Source organism: Pimephales promelas, chromosome 19 (assembly GCF_988280905.1).
Source record: "Pimephales promelas chromosome 19, fPimPro1.hap1.1, whole genome shotgun sequence".
NCBI lineage: Eukaryota > Metazoa > Chordata > Actinopteri > Cypriniformes > Leuciscidae > Pimephales > Pimephales promelas.
In genome coordinates this window covers 2,274,164-2,291,694 of record NC_142787.1, presented here as the reverse complement: position 1 = coordinate 2,291,694, position 17,531 = coordinate 2,274,164, and the positions used below count along the sequence as shown (strand labels likewise).

The window sequence follows — 17,531 nt, the reverse complement described above, 5'->3', positions numbered from 1 at the left end:
CGTTACACACCCTGTGTTGTGTACGTACAGTAACACACTTTACAATCACTTTGTGTAATAACAAACACAGAGCTGCATAAAAGCACACACTGCACTGTGCTCGTTCTGTCCTGAGGGATTCACACAGGGATTGCTTTTGCAGAATATAAAAAGCCTTGAAGGAAAATTTCCTATTTTTCTTTCATTCATGGTTTTTTATTCATGTGTGAATGCATTAATGCCACATAAAGCCTTTAAAGTGATCACTTACTGTGCATCTCACTGTTTGCCCATAGCGAACAACACAAACAAATAATAAACATTCTGAAGTGTGCATCTGATGTTATCCCATGAGGCCACGGGAGAGGGTTTATGATTGGCAGTGAAGCGACGCAGCTGATCGGTCACATGACTATATTTCCATCCACCTAAATATGCAGTTTGGTGTTCTCGCATTAAAAACATTGCTGGGTGGAAACGGCAAGATGTTGCACTTACTTACACTGAAATAAGAAGAGGTGCATAAAATATGATTAAAACACATTTAAATCTCTAGATGCGCAAAAAAAGCTCACGTGACTGACTCCACAGAAGAGGTTCTCTTCAAACGCAGGAGAACCGTGTTTATGGCCTTTCAACACAACACTTTCTTTTTTTACACAGATATCATTTTTATTACTCGTCCCGCAAACATAATGAACAGCGACTGTAGAACGCAAAAGCCTAATCCCGGACATTTTGGGCGATCTCGAAACACATTTTCGGCCAGACTCATCACAGACACTCACTTGTTGTTTAACTACTGCGCTCTGTTAGCGGTAGGCGTGGCCTCCAAGTGCATTCTGGGAGTTGTTGTCTTTCATCCACAAAATACATTTTCTGGCTTTTCTCAGTCTAGAAAGCTCCAAATTCAAAAATAATTTCACATTTCTTCTACATAAACAACCCATTTTAAATACACGACACGTTCATCTTTCCAGAGTTCCAGAGGTGAAGTGTTCCTTTTGAAGTTTGTCTTGATGGATTTTCAGTTTCTAATTTCTCAATGTCTTTTTTTTTTTTAACCAGGAGAAAAACTCTAAAACGGAAAACCCCGTGTCAGTGCCGCACATCTCCGATGGCTCCAAATCCAGATCCAAACTCCTGTTTGAGGACAGGTATGAAGCCTTGATCTTTCTTCTCAATTCAAGTTCACTTTATTCATATATTTACAACAGGAACTAGGCAGAGCACTGCATTACAGATCAACCAGAGGAATAATATGAAAGAAATACCTGCATAACAACATAATAAATGCAGCGAAGCGTAGAGCAACCTTTAAAGCAGTGTCAGACTCAAATATGTTTCATCTGCTGAAATCTACCAAACAAATAGCAATCAAATTCTATTTAAAAAAAAAACATTGATTTATTCCTTAGGATTCTTTTACACTGTGAATAAGAATTTTTGTCGTAATTGTCGATTATTGTAAAAAGCAACAATGTATTTGTAGTTGTTTTTTGAGAAGCCAAAGTCTGTTTGATTTACACCACATAGTGAAATCTCACTGCTTTCCCATAATCTGGATCCACATAATGGGACGTTTAAGCATCATTTGGTTGCGTAATAACCGCCAGTCCTCCGTCTGAATTGCAGGATTCATTCTGCTGATCATTACCTTCAAGAGGCGAAGAAACTGAAACACAACGCGGATGCTCTGGTGAGGGTTAGTTTTACTGGCCTACGGTTCTCACATCTGTCAGTTAATCTGCTTGATATTTCTGTGACCCCTGACCTTTTGTGTTAGTCCTCCATTGAGAGCGACACAACAGGTGCTCTCTTCACACGGCGCCAGTGTTTAAAACTCGGGGTCAGTGATGTTTGTGCCAATGGCAAGATTGCTTTGAGTTTGTGCACTAGTTTGCCAAATTCAAATCAAATGCGCCCCATAATATCAGATTTTACGTTACCGTGTCCGTGTGGAATCTGTTTTCCTCCTCACATGCGTTGTGTTCTCCGCAGATGGACAGGTTTGAGAAGGCTGTGTATTACCTGGACGCTGTGGTGTCGTTCATCGAGTGCGGAAACGCTTTGGAGAAAAGCGCCCAGGAAGCCAAATCCCCCTTTCCAATGTATGCCGAAACTGTGGAGCTCATCAAGTAAGGGTTTGAGATGCTTCCATATCTCTCCGACTAATGCTGGAGTTTCTCAAATAAACAGGAAGTCTGAGGCACTCAAAAGGAATATAAGTTTAAAGGGATAATTCACTTTGAAATTAATTTTTGGCGTGTTTTAGCTTACCTCAAGGGCATCCAAGATGTAGGTGTCTTTGTTTCCACAGTATTTTCAATTTTGACATTTTTCAGTCAAACCGTTGTCGGTCAGTCATATAATGGAGGTCTATGGTCACCACCTCAAAGAGCATGCACAGAGAAGTCCAGATTAAACATGATTTAATGACTCGCAAATGTAAGTACACACTGATGGCCTAAGACACGAAACAAGCGGTTTGTGTGCGAAAACGAACAGTATTTATATCGTTTTACCTCGTGTAATCATAGCCATGACAAAATGATCTGACGGCACGGGCGCTTCGGTCTGGAAGTGATCTACGTTAGATATACGGGAAACCGCAATGGAAGACGATTTCGGTATATCTAAATATGTTTAGTAAAAGATAAAACGTCCGAAATCTCCGTGTAAATATTGAGTGACGTCACATGCAAGCGATCACTTCCGGCGTAACATTGAACTGATTCAGTTCGGTTCAGTTGGACATTGAACAACTGATTCAAATCACTGTCATTACACGAGGAAAACGATATAAATACTGTTGGTTTTCTCACACAAACCGCTCGTTTCGTGTCTTAGGTCATCAATGTGTTCTTACATTTACGAGTCATTAAATCATGTTTAATCTGGACTTCTCTGTGGATGCTCTTTGAGGTGGTGACCATAGACCTCCATTATATGACTGACAGACACGAACGGTTTGACCTAAAAATATCAAAATTGAAAATACTGCGGAAACAAAGACACCTACATCTTGGATGCCCTTGACGTAAGATAAAACATATCAAAAATTAATTTCAAAGTGAGCTATCCCTTTAAAAAGCCTTTATCTAAACTTGGCTATCCGTTAAAAAAACGTCTGCCAACGGATAGCTAAGTTTAAATAAAGGCTTTTTAAACTTGTATTCCTTTTGAGTGCCTCAGACTTCCTGTTTATTTGAGAAACAATTTTGGATCTCCATCTGAAGAGCACCAAAGGAACACGTTTCTCAACACCCTAGTAACTCGTTTGTGGACTAATGCTGGAGTTTGCTCACACATGTGCTTGTTTTGCTTGTTTGGCAGGTACACGATGAAGCTCAAGAGCTACATGGCACCGGACGCCACATCTGCAGACAAAAGACTCGCAGTGCTGTGGTACGTAACGGACACTACACCCGTCTCGCGGCTCGGCTCGATTACGATTATCGTGTCATCGGTTCAGTTCAATTCGATATCACGATGCATTGCATCCTCAATTTTACTTCAAACAGGGTTTCCGCGGGGTCTTAAAAAGTCAGAAATTCTGAACTTTACATTTAAGGCCTTAAAAAGTCTTAAAAACGGCTAGATTTTCATCTGAGGTCTTAAATTTGATTTAGTCAGGTCTTAAAAAGATTTTACCCTCGTTCATTTGCCAAAACTCTGGCCGCGGAAAGTTATTACAAAGTAGCAAGTAGTCGTAGCCTACAAAGCGGAGCTCTAGTGCAGGGGTTCAAACCGGTTTAAACACGCAGCTCGTGGTTTCATACGAGGTAGCTTGCCAAGAGGCCGTTCATACACCAGGTTTGCGCGCTCAAGTTCATTCAAATATAGACGCGTCGCATCCACAGCGAGATTGAAAAAATCTCACCATTTCAGATTCAGAATGCCGCAAACGAACCGAAGAATCAACCAATCAGCCCCTTCCGTAACAACTTTGAAGTCGTTGCTCAGTCAACATGAAGGATCGCGGTGCACCCAAACACTAACGGTGTTTTTTTCTTTTCTCTGTGAATAAATCTTGTAGAAGACCTAACCTTACAGCAAGCGTTTCTCGGTGGTGGAAATCCATTGGCTACTAAAATGTCTTTGTCGTTATGGAGAGCGCAGTGCATGGTTGCATAGCAACGACAGACGCAACAGGAAAATCGGCCCAAATTTTACCATTAATAATAAAAGATAAGGTGATGTGAATGTCAGTAATTTATCATTTTTTGACTCAATCTTTTTATAAAAGATTATTTAACGGCTGAAATACGTGAGGTTTATCTGTTATAAAACTATTTTTGTGAAGACTTTATTTTAACTAGACTTAAGCTCTTTGCAAGACACTCCTTTATAATCTGGCCATCATTTTTAATGGTATTTTAATGTTTATGTAAAAAAAAAAAGTGCATATTCATGCTAATTTTATTTGCTGGGTTTAGACATACATTTGGCAAATTGATTTCATAGTAATCATGAAATGAAATGTTCATGCCATTTCATCTCTGGGTATGATCAACTAAAATCAACTATAATTGTGTTTTTACAGTATAAAATGCAAAGTACAAATTTCATCTACACGCACACATTATATAAAATCATTTTTTTCTGAATATTTTCTTATTTAAATTTTTGGTAATGCGTTGTTGTGTAGGTCTTAAATTTCAATGTTTATGGTCTTAAAATGTCTTAAAAAGGTCTTAAATTTGACTTACTGAAACCTGCAGAAACCCTGTTCAAAAGTGATGTGTGTGTGTGTGTGTGTGTGTGTTCGCCAGTTCGGGGAGTCGCATTCACACAAACAGTGAAATTCCAGTTTAAGTTTCAAGGGAGTAAATCCTGTTTATGCCAGTAAGAAAATGAAGTTTGAAAGAAAAGTTCATTTAAAAGCCACGCTCATTCATCAGAGTAATAATGTTACCATTAGAGACGCGCATAAACCGTCGCCGAGTCCGCTGTTGAAGACGATCATCCATTTATCATCACGCGTAACACACAATAATTGTAATTTAACAATCAGGTGCGGATACTTAAGTCAGATAATTATTTGGCTTTGGATTCGGGGGACGTTGCGCTCATCGTGTACTCTAAAGCAGCCTTTCTCAAAGTGGGTGCCGCGGCACACTGGGGTGCCCCCTAGCTGTGTCGGGTGCCGCCAAAAAATTACGTAGGCTAAAAAAACAGAAAAAAAACAGCTGACATTTCATATATAAATATATTGGAATTTACATATTTACTTTCTTCTTTTTAAACATATGAACATATTAATAAAATTGTAAATTCATTTTAGATAAATATATAAAATTAATCATAAAAAAATCCGTCTCACAAGACCGAAGCAAGACGCACACAACTTGACGCAAGTGACGCAATCCATAGCAACGCGTTATAGCAACACCTCAGACTGACAGAAACGTAAAAATAAACGTGAATTTTGGCCACTTTAGTTACAGCATTATGGATTGTTTTTTGAAAAGAAAATCCCCATAAGAGCCGGGGATTTTTATTTTATTTTATCTGCATCCTGCACTTCATTTGAGTTCTCCTGGTCTGGATTTGTTATTGGGTTCTTGTATTGGGCGGTCCACCTCTTACGGTTTTATGGCATTTGTGTCTCTGATTAATTATTTTGTGAATTACTTTGCAAACCTGTGTTTTTAAAGGTGCTATAAAGTTTTTATTATTATTGTTATTTACAGTTCATATTATGCTCTGTTCATTACTGTTCTGTCTAACTAAACAAGACATTTGCATTTAAATTTGGGTTATGCAGTGTTTTTAAATTATATTTTACACTGGGGTGCCTTGAGATTTTATGCACTTTTGAAAGGTGCCCTGACTGAAAAAAGTTTGAGAAAGGCTGCTCTAAAGCAGTCAGACTCTGCAGGCATTAACCGCTCGCGGTGAAACGGCTAACGTGCTTTATCAAGTTAGTGCTATTACCAGAGAATGTCTAATTGAGGAGAATTGGCACTGGCTGGTTACTTCCGGGTTCTGGACTGGCTGCAGTAACACGTCTCTGTCCATGCGGGGGCGCTCGCGGTCGAGTGCGGAATGAATGGGAGTCAATGGGGTTTCACCCCCGGAAATCCACTTTTCTCAGGATGTAATTTTTTGTCAAGTAATTTGAAAGTTGCATTCAAAAGGTAGGGCTAAGAAAATACACTCAGCTAAAAATTGCATTTTTAAGTTCACTTATCTCTTCTAAAAATCCGTTCAAAAATATGATGACGTCACACAATAGCAGAATGCTAGCGTGTTCTGGCCAACAACGGCCTAACCTGTAAGAAATCAAAAGGACATAAGTACTCGTTCAATCGACTTTTGGCCTATAATAGGGTTGCCGCGGTGAGGAAAATTTCCCACCGGTTAATCGACGTGTGACAACACCGGTAATCCCGGTGTCACCGTGGAGGGCAGGGCGGGGGGGTTAAATAGCTTTTAAATGCGTGCGCGTTATACTTTCACTTTCGAAATAAGCGTCAATTGCTTGAATGGACAAAAAAAAACAACTCGCTGATAATAAAACTTTTATTTATAGACTTTTATTAGCATAACGAACGAATAAAAATAACCCCATGCATAGGCTGAAAAAAGTGAAAATCGGCAAAATGTGGGCCCAAACAAATAAGAACCATAAAACGTTTATTAACGAATAAGAAAATAAAATAGGCCTAAATAAATTACACAAAGTTTAAATGAGATAAAACCAATTAAAAAGAGACGAATATAAAATAAAAACTTCAAAACGGACCTTAGCCTACATAAATGACATACTTTCACTTTCGAAATAAGCGTCAATTGCAATTCAGCGTCAATTGCTGGAATGGACAAAAAAAAAAAAAAAAAAAACTCGCTGACAATAAACTTTTATTTAGACAGCACTTTTATTCGAATAATAAACGAATAAAATATAGACAGAACTTTTATTAGCATAACGAACGAATAAAAATAATGCATAGGCTGAAAAAAGTGAAAATCGTCAAACTGTGGGCCCAAAAAAAATAAAACGTTTATTAACGAATAAGAAAACAAAATAGGCCTAAATAAATTAAACAAAGTTTAAATAAGATAAAACCAAATAAAAAGAGACGAATATAAAATAAAAACTTTAAAAAGGACCTTAGCCTACATAAATGACAGCACTCTAAAAAAAAGTAAAACACTATAAATTGGCATTTATTAACATTAATATATATTGGCCAAAATATTGCCAAACAGGCGCTTTTGCATTGCGTTTTGACACCAAATCTTCCGCCATTATCTTGCTTTTCTGTAATTTGACTCGTTCTCGTCTCCACACGTGCTAAATGGAATGCTGATGCTTGCTGATCTGTGACGTGACGGCACGCGTTGCGCAGTTCATTTTTAATTATAATGCTCTCTTCAGAACTAAATAATTGAAAATTATTATTTTTAATTAATTCAAATAAATATTTTAGCAAAAACGAATACTTTAAAAAAAAAGTCAAGACATCGCGGTGTCACGGTGGGAAAGTGATGTCACCGGTGATGGGGCTTAAAACCGGTAACACCGTCAACACCGTCTATCGCGGCAAGCCTAGCCTATAATCTATGTTGAACTTGCGGAATCAACAATAAAATCTATGTTAATTTAACGACAAGCAGGTGAAAGAGACACATTTAGCCGTTTAGCCCCATAGACTCCCATTCATTCTGCTCTCGCCCGCGATCACGATTGTTCGTGAAAGCCGAAACTTGCCCAGATGTAACGCGAAGCTTTTAAAGTAGTTGGAGCATCTCTCGCGTCTCGCCTCCCTCTGCCGTTGTACGCTAATGACAAAACACACACGACAGATGACGTCAGGAAAGTGCCAGTACATTATAATCGGGTATGGTCTATTACTGAACCGATAGCGAATCGCCCTCGTCTGCATCGCGATGCATCGTAGAAACGAATAATTCCGACACCCGCAGCGGAGACGCGATGATTCGGCATGTTTCGGGTCACATTTGAGAAAAGCATCGTTTTCATTTGTCGACTCTCTTGAATCATCTTTTGGATTGTATTTTAAATCAGTTGAAGTCGTCATGAGAACTGAATCAGTGTTTGGCAATACTTTATTTTCATACGTTTACGCATGAATCAAGTCAGCTTTATTTATATAGCGCTTTTTACAATACAGAGCGTTTCAAAGCAGCTTTACAGCGATAGCAGGAAAATAATGCAACAAATAGAAGAAAATAGTGTAAGTCCAGCTTAAGGTTTCTGGAAAAAAAAAAACATGATGCCATCGTCCAGTTGAGTTCTCAAATAAGGGTTGTCAATGCAAGCGGATCAATAATATTGTTGGATATTAAATGTCCCCAACTAAGCATGTTCTTATAGTGATTACAGTAAATAATGCATAATTCCAATAACTAACTATAAACCGAAACCTAACCCCTATCATACCATTCTCTCAACATTAGATCTGTCAGTCAAGACACAGGGAAACAGTCACTCGTGTTACTTATTTGAAAAATAGCTCCGATATTTAGTTGTACATTACTGTACACTTGAAAAAGTAATCTGATTACACAACTCAATACTTCTTTTTTTTTTTTTTATTCAAGCTTTTGACATTGACAGGGTTTAGACAAAGTTGGCCAGTCTGAGCTAAGACAGATAGCCCAGATGGCTATTCTCCACAGAATACACACTAAAGTAAATAATTGCAATATATATATCACAAATAATTACCACACAAGAAGGAAAAAAATAAAAATTAAAAAAACAATAATAAATAATAAAACACTAATAAAATAAATAAATAAATAAAAGAAAGACAATAAATTACAGACTTGGGCAGTTATTCAATCCTTCCATGCCAGGTTCTGTATTCCCAGCGTTAGCAAATGTGACTCTCCCATCCCAAGATAATTTAAGGGTCCCATACTCTATAAAATTTAAAAGGTTTTAATGCTGTTGAAAAAGCTTCATATGGAATAAGGCCTTTGGCTGTGTTGATCCACTGTGCTATTGGTGGGGCTTGACAACTCATTACTTCTTAATGTGTTACCCCCAACTCTACTAGTGTACTTTAACAATCACTATTATACTTAATTGCTATGAAAAGAATCTGTAGTTTTTCACACTAAAGAAAGTTGTGTTAAATGTATTATGATGATTTTGACTTTATTTGACTTTATCTTCATCAGTAAAGTCAATGTTGTCCCAGCTGTGAGTGTGTAGTGTTTGGTCAAGCCGTGGCTAATGTAATCTGTGTGTGTTTTTGCAGTCTGAGGTGCCAGGCGCTCCTGTATTTGAGGCTTTTCAAGCTCCGGAAAGAAAGTGCACTGAAATACTCTAAAACGCTCACTGAACACTTGAAGGTAACGTGATTCTCCTTATTCCATGGACAACGATACAAACTACAGTTTAAAATAATATAAACTGTAATGTATTTGTGTGATCAAAGCTGTATTTCCAGCATCATTACTCCAGTCTTCAGAGTCACATGTTCCCTCTCAAATTATTTGTAATATCCTCACAAATTTATGATTATTATCAATGTTGAAAACCTTTAATTTTTTTAGGATTCTTCAATGAATGGAAAGCATTTATTTGAAATAGAAATCCTAGTGAATGTCTTTACTGATCAATCTAATGTGTAAAACAATCTTACTGACCCCAAACCTTTTGATTGTAGAGTATGTTTGAAATGTCCAGTATGACACAATTACCAAAACGCATGTAGAGAAGAACGTAACGTATTCATTGCTCTGTTTTTTTTTCCAGAATTCGTTGAGTAATACCCAAGCTCCGTCTCCTGGAGTAGCAAAGTAAGTTCCTGATATTGTGTTGTATATTGTAAATGGAGAAACACCCAGACAACCATTATAGTTACAAAAATTCACCAATAGGTCACATCTCTCCGTTTTTATACACCGGATCACACATATAGTCAAACCAAAAATTATTCAGACACCACATATCATTTTTGATATTTTTTTTTTACTAGTGGGTGCGATAAACTGACATATTTACATATCATACCCAAATATTCTTCATACAGTGACTACCAATAACATTTGGGCCCAAAGATGATCCAGACACTTTGAGCTGATCATGTTGAAGTGTGTTTTTTTTTGTACTTGCTAATGCTCTTTACACACACACTAAACTGGTATTATCTAATTGTGTGGTTAAATTTAACAGATATTCAACATAATTCATGTGTGAGAGTCCAACAGAAGGACGGACAAAACCAGTCAAATATCCACTGAGTTCTGCTCATATTTTATAGTGAATAAACTAATGTGAGAAATGTTGAAAGTGTCTGAATACATTTTGGTTTGACTGTATTAATGAAGTTTTTGATATGATATGGTAGTTGACATGTTTGGTGGTTTGACACACACACTTCATCCCAAACTAACTCTCAGTTTAATGAGCTCGTATTAATAAGATTACATTGATTGCTTTTAAAATGTCATGCTGAAGGAGCATTTCAATAATCCAGTGGAGTCAAAAAGTAGGTTACAAATACCCACACATTTACCAGTAAAATATGCAAACATCCTTTAAAAAAGTGATTTTTTTTTTTATTGCAAATGTGAATTGTAAATACAGTTTTAATCTCAAAACTAGACAAAATAATGGCAAGCAAAGTTCATAATCTTTAATAAAAATGTCATTTCTTCTCTTCCCCGTTGATGAGTACATCCTGTCACTGCTTATGTTTCCATTAATATATTTTTATGCGCTTTTGGGGATAGCACATAAAAAAAAACATTGCATTGAAACGGGAAATTTTTTCATCCGATAAGAAATGAATCTATGAAATCAATTTATATATTTAACATTATTATATATTTATATATATATATATATATATATATATATATATATATATATATATATATATATATATATATTTATTTAAAACCCTCAGGTGCTCTTCGGTCATTTCTGACCGAAAAATTTTCTGTTCTGAATTTCTAAAAAAATCACAGCTTCATCGGAATGTAATGAAACTTGGTGACTTTTATGGCATTATGTATGTGAATACAAAAAAAAATTGAGGTCATGATCCGAGCATGCTAAGTGGTCATAAAAAAATAGTCACACTTGTGGTCTTCGGTCAAAAATGACCGACCCATAGGAAATGAATGGGAAATTGACCAAAAAAAAAATTCTCTGAATTTTTGTACGTGCAATCTACAAATCGGACACAATTCTAAAAAAAAAAAGTACACCGCAGGAAAGGGGTGACGCTCTACAACATCTAGAGTGCAAAACAGACACCCATCGACACACACACACATACAAACACACTTTTATACACATACACACCAATAAATTTCATTACAAAAAGTATGTTTTGAATTTTTAAAAATCACAGCTTCATCGGAATGTTACAAAACCTGGTGACTTTTATGGCATTATGTATGTGAACACATAAAAAATTAAGGTCATGATCTGAGCATGCTAAGTGGTCTTAAAAAAATAGTCACACTTGTGGTCTTCGGTCAAAAATGACCCTCATAGGAAATGAATGGGAAATTGACAAACACAAAAATTCACATATTTTATTTTACTTTTTTTTACTTTTTTTATTTTTTATAAAAAATCGTTTTTGAGATTGTTTTAATTATATATTCAAATCCACCAACAAAAAAAAAAATGTGTTCATAAACATCTGGGGAATTCACATGCTTCTCCATAGAGAGCTGTACATGCCATCTAGTGGTTACACCATGTTTCTACGCTTTTTCTCTATACTGTAACCAGATGGTGCTTATTTTCTTCAAAAAAAAAATTTTTCTGAAGGCCTAGACTCTATATTAAACTAAAATACTGCATTAATATTTTTTTAGAAAAAATAATATATATATATATATATATATATAAATATATTTTTTCATGGCATAATAGACAATAAATATTGCATAAATTTCAATCGAATTGTCTCAAAATACTAAATTACAAAGAATAAATATTATAGAACAAAAATAAATTGCATTGGTTTTACTGGGATGGAGGAAATTTAATTTTTACGTGTCCGGTCACTTTTGACCGGGAAGATAACAAGTGTGACTCCGAAACGAAGAGAAACTGAGGGATATATGAAAACTGTGATGTAGTTAATCTGGTTTATTTCTTCTTTTTTTTGCCTACTAGAAGTTCTGAATGGTAAAAAGAAACTAAACCTCTGTGTGTGTGTGTGTCTGTGTGTGGTCCAGTAAGAGCGCAGGCATGCCGTCTCCGGTGTCCCCCAAGCTCTCTCCGGGCAGCGCGGGCAGCTTCTCCTCCAGCAGCTCCAGCGTCAGCGCCAGCTCCTCCGTCACCATCCCTCAGCGCATACACCAGATGGCCGCCAGCTACGTGCAGGTCACCTCCAACTTCCTCTACGCCACCGAGGTGTGGGACCAGGCCGAGCAGCTCGCCAAAGAGCAGAGAGGTACCGATGCCCTTCTCCAAACACCCGCCGTCCTGCTGCTCATGATGCTCTCTGAAGAGCCTGATACTCCCGCGTCAAACCGCAACTCTTCCGCCGCCAGACCCTAATAAAGAGAGCATGTCGAGAGCACAATAATGATGAGTATGCGAAATAACCCAGACAGCAACATAGTGTCGGCCCAGATCCGTGTGGATTCAATGTTGCTGTTTTGGAAATGCACAATAATACAAAACGCACCATAGAGAAGTCGTCGAGGTAAACGCAGGAACCCTTAGTGAGAGATGAGTGAGTTAAAGGTGCAGTGTGTAATTTTTAGCCTCATCTAGTGGTGACATTGTGAATTGCACCCAATAGAATTCACGGTGGCCGACAGGAAGTGATGTCATCGTCTGAGACAGCAGAGAGTAGCCAGTTAAGCAATGATGTCTCTTTACAAAGATAAATTATTCAGTAAAACGATATTGCGAATATTACTTGTTCATCATTGTGTCTGTGTTTTATTCGCTCGCTTCTTTGCACGAAGAACAACGACATAGAGACGAAACGTGTGCGTCCGCTCAGGACATTATGTAAGGTCTTCATACGCCACTGAAAACATAGTTATGTATATGATATTGCATTTCTGTCAACAGGTCCTCCTAAATATTACACAATACACCTTTAAATGGTTAATCCACCCTCACTTTCTATACTATGGAAGTCAATAGGGACCGGAAACTATTTGGTTACCAAGTGTTCGGCAGAAGAAAGAAATTCATTCAGGTTTAGAACAGCTTGGTCAAAATTCATTGCATAGACGCACTTTAAGAAGTAGTACACTTTAAAAAAACGTTTGCTGATAATTTACTCACCCCCATGTCATCCAAGATGTCCACGTCTTTCTTCAGTCGAAAAGAAATTAAGGTTTTTGATAAACATTCCAGGATTTTCTCCATATAATGGACTTCAATGGGAACCAAACGGTTCAAGGTCCAAATGAGAGTTTCAGTGCAGCTTCAAAGGGCTTTAAACGATTCCAGACGATGAATAAGGGTCTTATCAAGCGAAACGATCGCTCATTTAATAAATAAATAAAAACGTTTTATAAGCACAAAATGCTCGCCTTGCTCTGTTCGTGACTCCTGTTTGAAGTCATCCATCAAAATGAACGAATCTTTTTTCGAGTCATTTCGTTCGTTGAGCAAGGCGAGCATTTGAGCTTATAAAAGTTTTTAAAAAATTATTTATTTATTAAATAAGCGATTGTTTCGCTTGATAAGACCCTTATTCATCCTCTGGAATCGTTTAAAGCCCTTTGAACAGTTTGCACTGAAACTCTCATTTGGACCTTGAACCGTTTGGACCCCATTGAAGTCCATTATATAGAGAAAAATCCTGGAATGTTTTCATCAAAAACCTTCATTTCTTTTCGACTGAAGAAAGAAAGACGTGGATATCTTGGATGCCATGGGGGTGATATTCAAGTTTGTCTACATTAATTCACACACATGGTGATGTACAGATGAAGCTCGAAATAGTAGACTCATTACATGCAAAGTGAGATATTTCAAGCCTTTATGTGTTATAATTTTGATGATTATTCCCAATATTCTGATTCTGACTTTGGGGTTTTCATAAAGGCTTGAAATATCTCACTTTGCATGTAATGAGTTGAATTACTGATATAAATGCATGACATGTCGAGTTTCACCTGTATTATAATAATAATAATATAGATCAGATTTCCGCTGTACTATATTATCCGCTGAATATGTCGACAAGGCATGAAGATTATAATCATGATTGTTCTGTAAAGCTGTGTGTGTCCTGACTTCTTCTTCTCTTGTGTTTGGTGTTGTGCAGAGTTCTTCTGCGAGCTGGACAAGGCGATGGGCGCGCTGATCTTCAACACCAGTAGCATGACCGAACTGGTGCGCTTCACACGGCAAGGCCTGCACTGGCTCCGGCTCGACGCCAAGCTCGTCCAGTAGAGCGTCCCGAACACTCACACACACACTCGATCTGCCTCAGACATCTGTGACACTGTGTTCGTTTCTACACCAGCTTGCCAAAAACGAAAACACTCCTCCTCCTCCTCCACCACAGACCCTATAAAGAGGAGATCGCATGTTCGTCTGCAGAGCCTCCACACGCCGCGTCGTCCTGCTCATATCATTGGCTCGTTTCCGGAAGAAGAAGAAGAACAAGAAAAAAAAAAAGCCTCTTTTTTTGTTTTACTTTGACTAATGGGGTTTTGTTGTGTTTTTGCTGGCTGTAAGCAAACATGAATAATAATTGGATGTTTATAGCTTTTTAATTTCAACCAAAGTACCTCCCTTTAACCAAAGGTGCTTTACAATTCCTCCTTTTATCATTTTTATTGTGCCTTGTATTTGATATACAGGAAACTAAGAGACACAATATCTTCTGGAGAGGTTGAGGTGTGAGAGAACATGTGACGCGGTGGCATCTCCAACGACTCGTGCATACCAGACCAAAAGACTGTTCGCGTCATATCAAGGCATTATTACTAATGTGCCGTGTTTGGTTTCTGTTCGGCCCGGCCCGCGCAAATCAGAGCGAGCCCGTCGGGTCGGCGTACGTCACTACTGCAAACGCCCGAGCCCAGGTTTTCTTTTTTTATATATACGAAAAATGTAGCGCTCGCATCTCACCGCGGCGGGGTTTCTGGTATTAAACGCAGGAGTATTTTATTACCGGCGCCTAATATAGATTTTATTTAGATAACAACTTGGATTTCACTCTTGGGTTTTCGGCATGGATACAGGGTTGCAATACGAGATGAGAGACGTATTTCTATTGTATATGAAAATATCATATTTAAATATTTAATGTGAGTCTTGAGGTTGCCTTTATAGTGTCATAGTCACCTGTGTGTTGCAGTTCTTTGAAAAGAAATCGGTCACGTGAGGATATATTTATGACGTTGTGCGTGATATTGCGTAGTTTTCTCAGTGCAGACCGGGAATCGGACCGCAAAACAAGGTGAAAGGTCAATCCACGACGTATGAAATGCTGGAAACATTCTCCGATTGGCTCCCGAACATTTTTTAGTTCATCTGTTTTCGTCTATGCAGACGTTTGTCGAATGGAAACCTTCTAGACGTTCGACATTTAAGAAGAAATCCTCTCGGAGATTTGGTCAATTGTTGATTGTGCTTTTTTGTCAGTGAAATCATGCACTAATGTGGTTTATGTACCAGATTCACCAGAAGAAAGAATATGATTGGCTAAAATGATATTCCCAGTTTCCTCCTCCTGTTTTTACTGGTTTCATCTTTTCTACTAGACTTTTAGATTGATTTGATTTAAATTCGTCTTTAATTGTCTTGGCGATCATGACTTTCCCCTGGGTGAGATACTTTTTTTTTTTTTTTTTTTTATATATATATAATTATTATTATTATTCTTTCATCCAATTGAAAAATAACACTCGCATGTTTCTATTTAAATACTAAGCTGTACAGATGTACATAAAAATCTCTTTTAGGGTAAATTTTTACAACGATTTAACATTTGTATTAATTGTACATAGAATGTGAATATATGAAATGCACATCTTTTTGGTTTTTCAACAGAACACTGTATGTTGGTAATGTCAGTACGATTGTTCGCGTTTCCTGTGCTTTGTCATTCAGATGTGATGTTGGTCAGGTTGAAACGAGGATGAGGAAGATCTGCCTAAACTTCATCAGGTCTTCCACACGTCTGTGTGTCGTTCTCGCTTGATAGTCGTCTCCAAGCATTCATTGGCAAACAGTATAAGATCGATTTAGTTTTAAAAGTATTGAGAAGAGATTGAGGAATCTACATATATATTCGTATATGGATGCAATATGATCTATGATTTAAAGGTACACTTATGAGCCTCGATTATCCAAACTTGTAATAACTTGTAATTTAAACACTTTTTTTTTTTTTTGGTGAAGTATTACTAATGGATTTTCTGAGTCTGTTGCGAATCATCTTTGTATTTTGCTGTATTGAGAATAAAACGTATATGATTAAAAATGTTTTACCTGTTTTGCATTACTTATTGTGCTGTCAAATCGATTAATCGCATATAACATAAGTTTGTAAATGTGTGTGTGTGTGTGTGTGTGTGTAGCCTACTACAGACACATTGGTGCTGTCAAATTGATTAATCGAATCTAATAAATGTTTGTAAATATTCACTGTATTCACACACAGTGCTGTCCAATCGATTAATTGTGATTAATCACATCTAACATAAGTTTTTAAATATGCATATGTATGTGTATATATATATATATATATATATATATATATATACACACACACACACACTTGCTGTCAAATCGATTAATCGCATTTAACATAAAAGTTTTTTATATGTGTGTCGGTGTCTGTGTGTGAGTGTAGCCTAGATACACATTTACAAACTTTTAATCGATTTGACAGCACTACTTTTAAAAGTGTTTTTGAGAATTAGTTTTAGTGTTTTACATAATGAATTTCATGCTTGTGGGCTAGTGAAAGAAGTGCAGCAAGAGTTCGGCATGAGAACGATTCCAGGGGATTTTCAACATGAATTCGCCTTTTCCCACTTGCTTAAACCATCCATCCGATAAATGGGTGTTTAAAAGTAGACTACAAGTGTTCTGTGCGGTGTAATATTGATGGCTACTGAAGACAAAATGTAAAATATTGGAGAGGGTTGTTTCTCCCGCACTTTCTCCTCAGACCCGACGCTCACGCGGGTTGATTGACACGTGTTGTAAAAGGAACGAGCGTGACGAGCCACAAGTTGGTACGTTGAAGTATCCACGTTTTTTATTATTATTATTATTATGGTCATAGAGATTTTAATGGATTCCGGTGATAGGTTAGGTGGAATCTGCGATCTCCTGTTCGTTCGCTGCCATAGTTGCATTACGCAGAGTTTCCCGCCAATTGGCATGGCAACCCGCGAGATTGGGAGTGGGCGGAGTCACACAGATCAAAACAAGAACAGACATTCCAACACGGAACGCTTGTTTCATAATAGAATAATTAACTGCAGTAGTGTTTATTAGTGTTAGTGTTTTTCATAGAAACAAGTATGTGAAGCATGTTTCCTAAATATCTGCTCAAATATTGTATTTTAATGCTTTAGTTCAACCTACAAAAAAACAACAAAAAAACTAC

General features: G+C 37.3%; 1 protein-coding gene across 9 annotated transcripts in view; it reads left to right on the top strand.

The window, feature by feature from the left end:
- The window catches only part of aff4 (ALF transcription elongation factor 4), a 71,918-nt gene extending 55,520 nt beyond the window's left edge, over positions 1-16,398 (top strand). For 8 of the 9 annotated variants that reach the window (XM_039663541.2, XM_039663545.2, XM_039663544.2 and 5 more), the window contains 8 exons: positions 1,048-1,136; positions 1,615-1,684; positions 1,981-2,117; positions 3,316-3,387; positions 9,219-9,312; positions 9,719-9,762; positions 12,166-12,383; positions 14,226-16,398. In XM_039663541.2, the coding sequence (XP_039519475.2) occupies positions 1,048-1,136; positions 1,615-1,684; positions 1,981-2,117; positions 3,316-3,387; positions 9,219-9,312; positions 9,719-9,762; positions 12,166-12,383; positions 14,226-14,353 (852 nt within the window). In that variant the 3' untranslated portion in view covers positions 14,354-16,398. The remainder of the gene's footprint in view (positions 1-1,047; positions 1,137-1,614; positions 1,685-1,980; positions 2,118-3,315; positions 3,388-9,218; positions 9,313-9,718; positions 9,763-12,165; positions 12,384-14,225) is intronic. The other variant, XM_039663538.2, reaches the window with a different exon arrangement.
- The last annotated feature ends 1,133 nt before the right edge of the window (positions 16,399-17,531 follow it).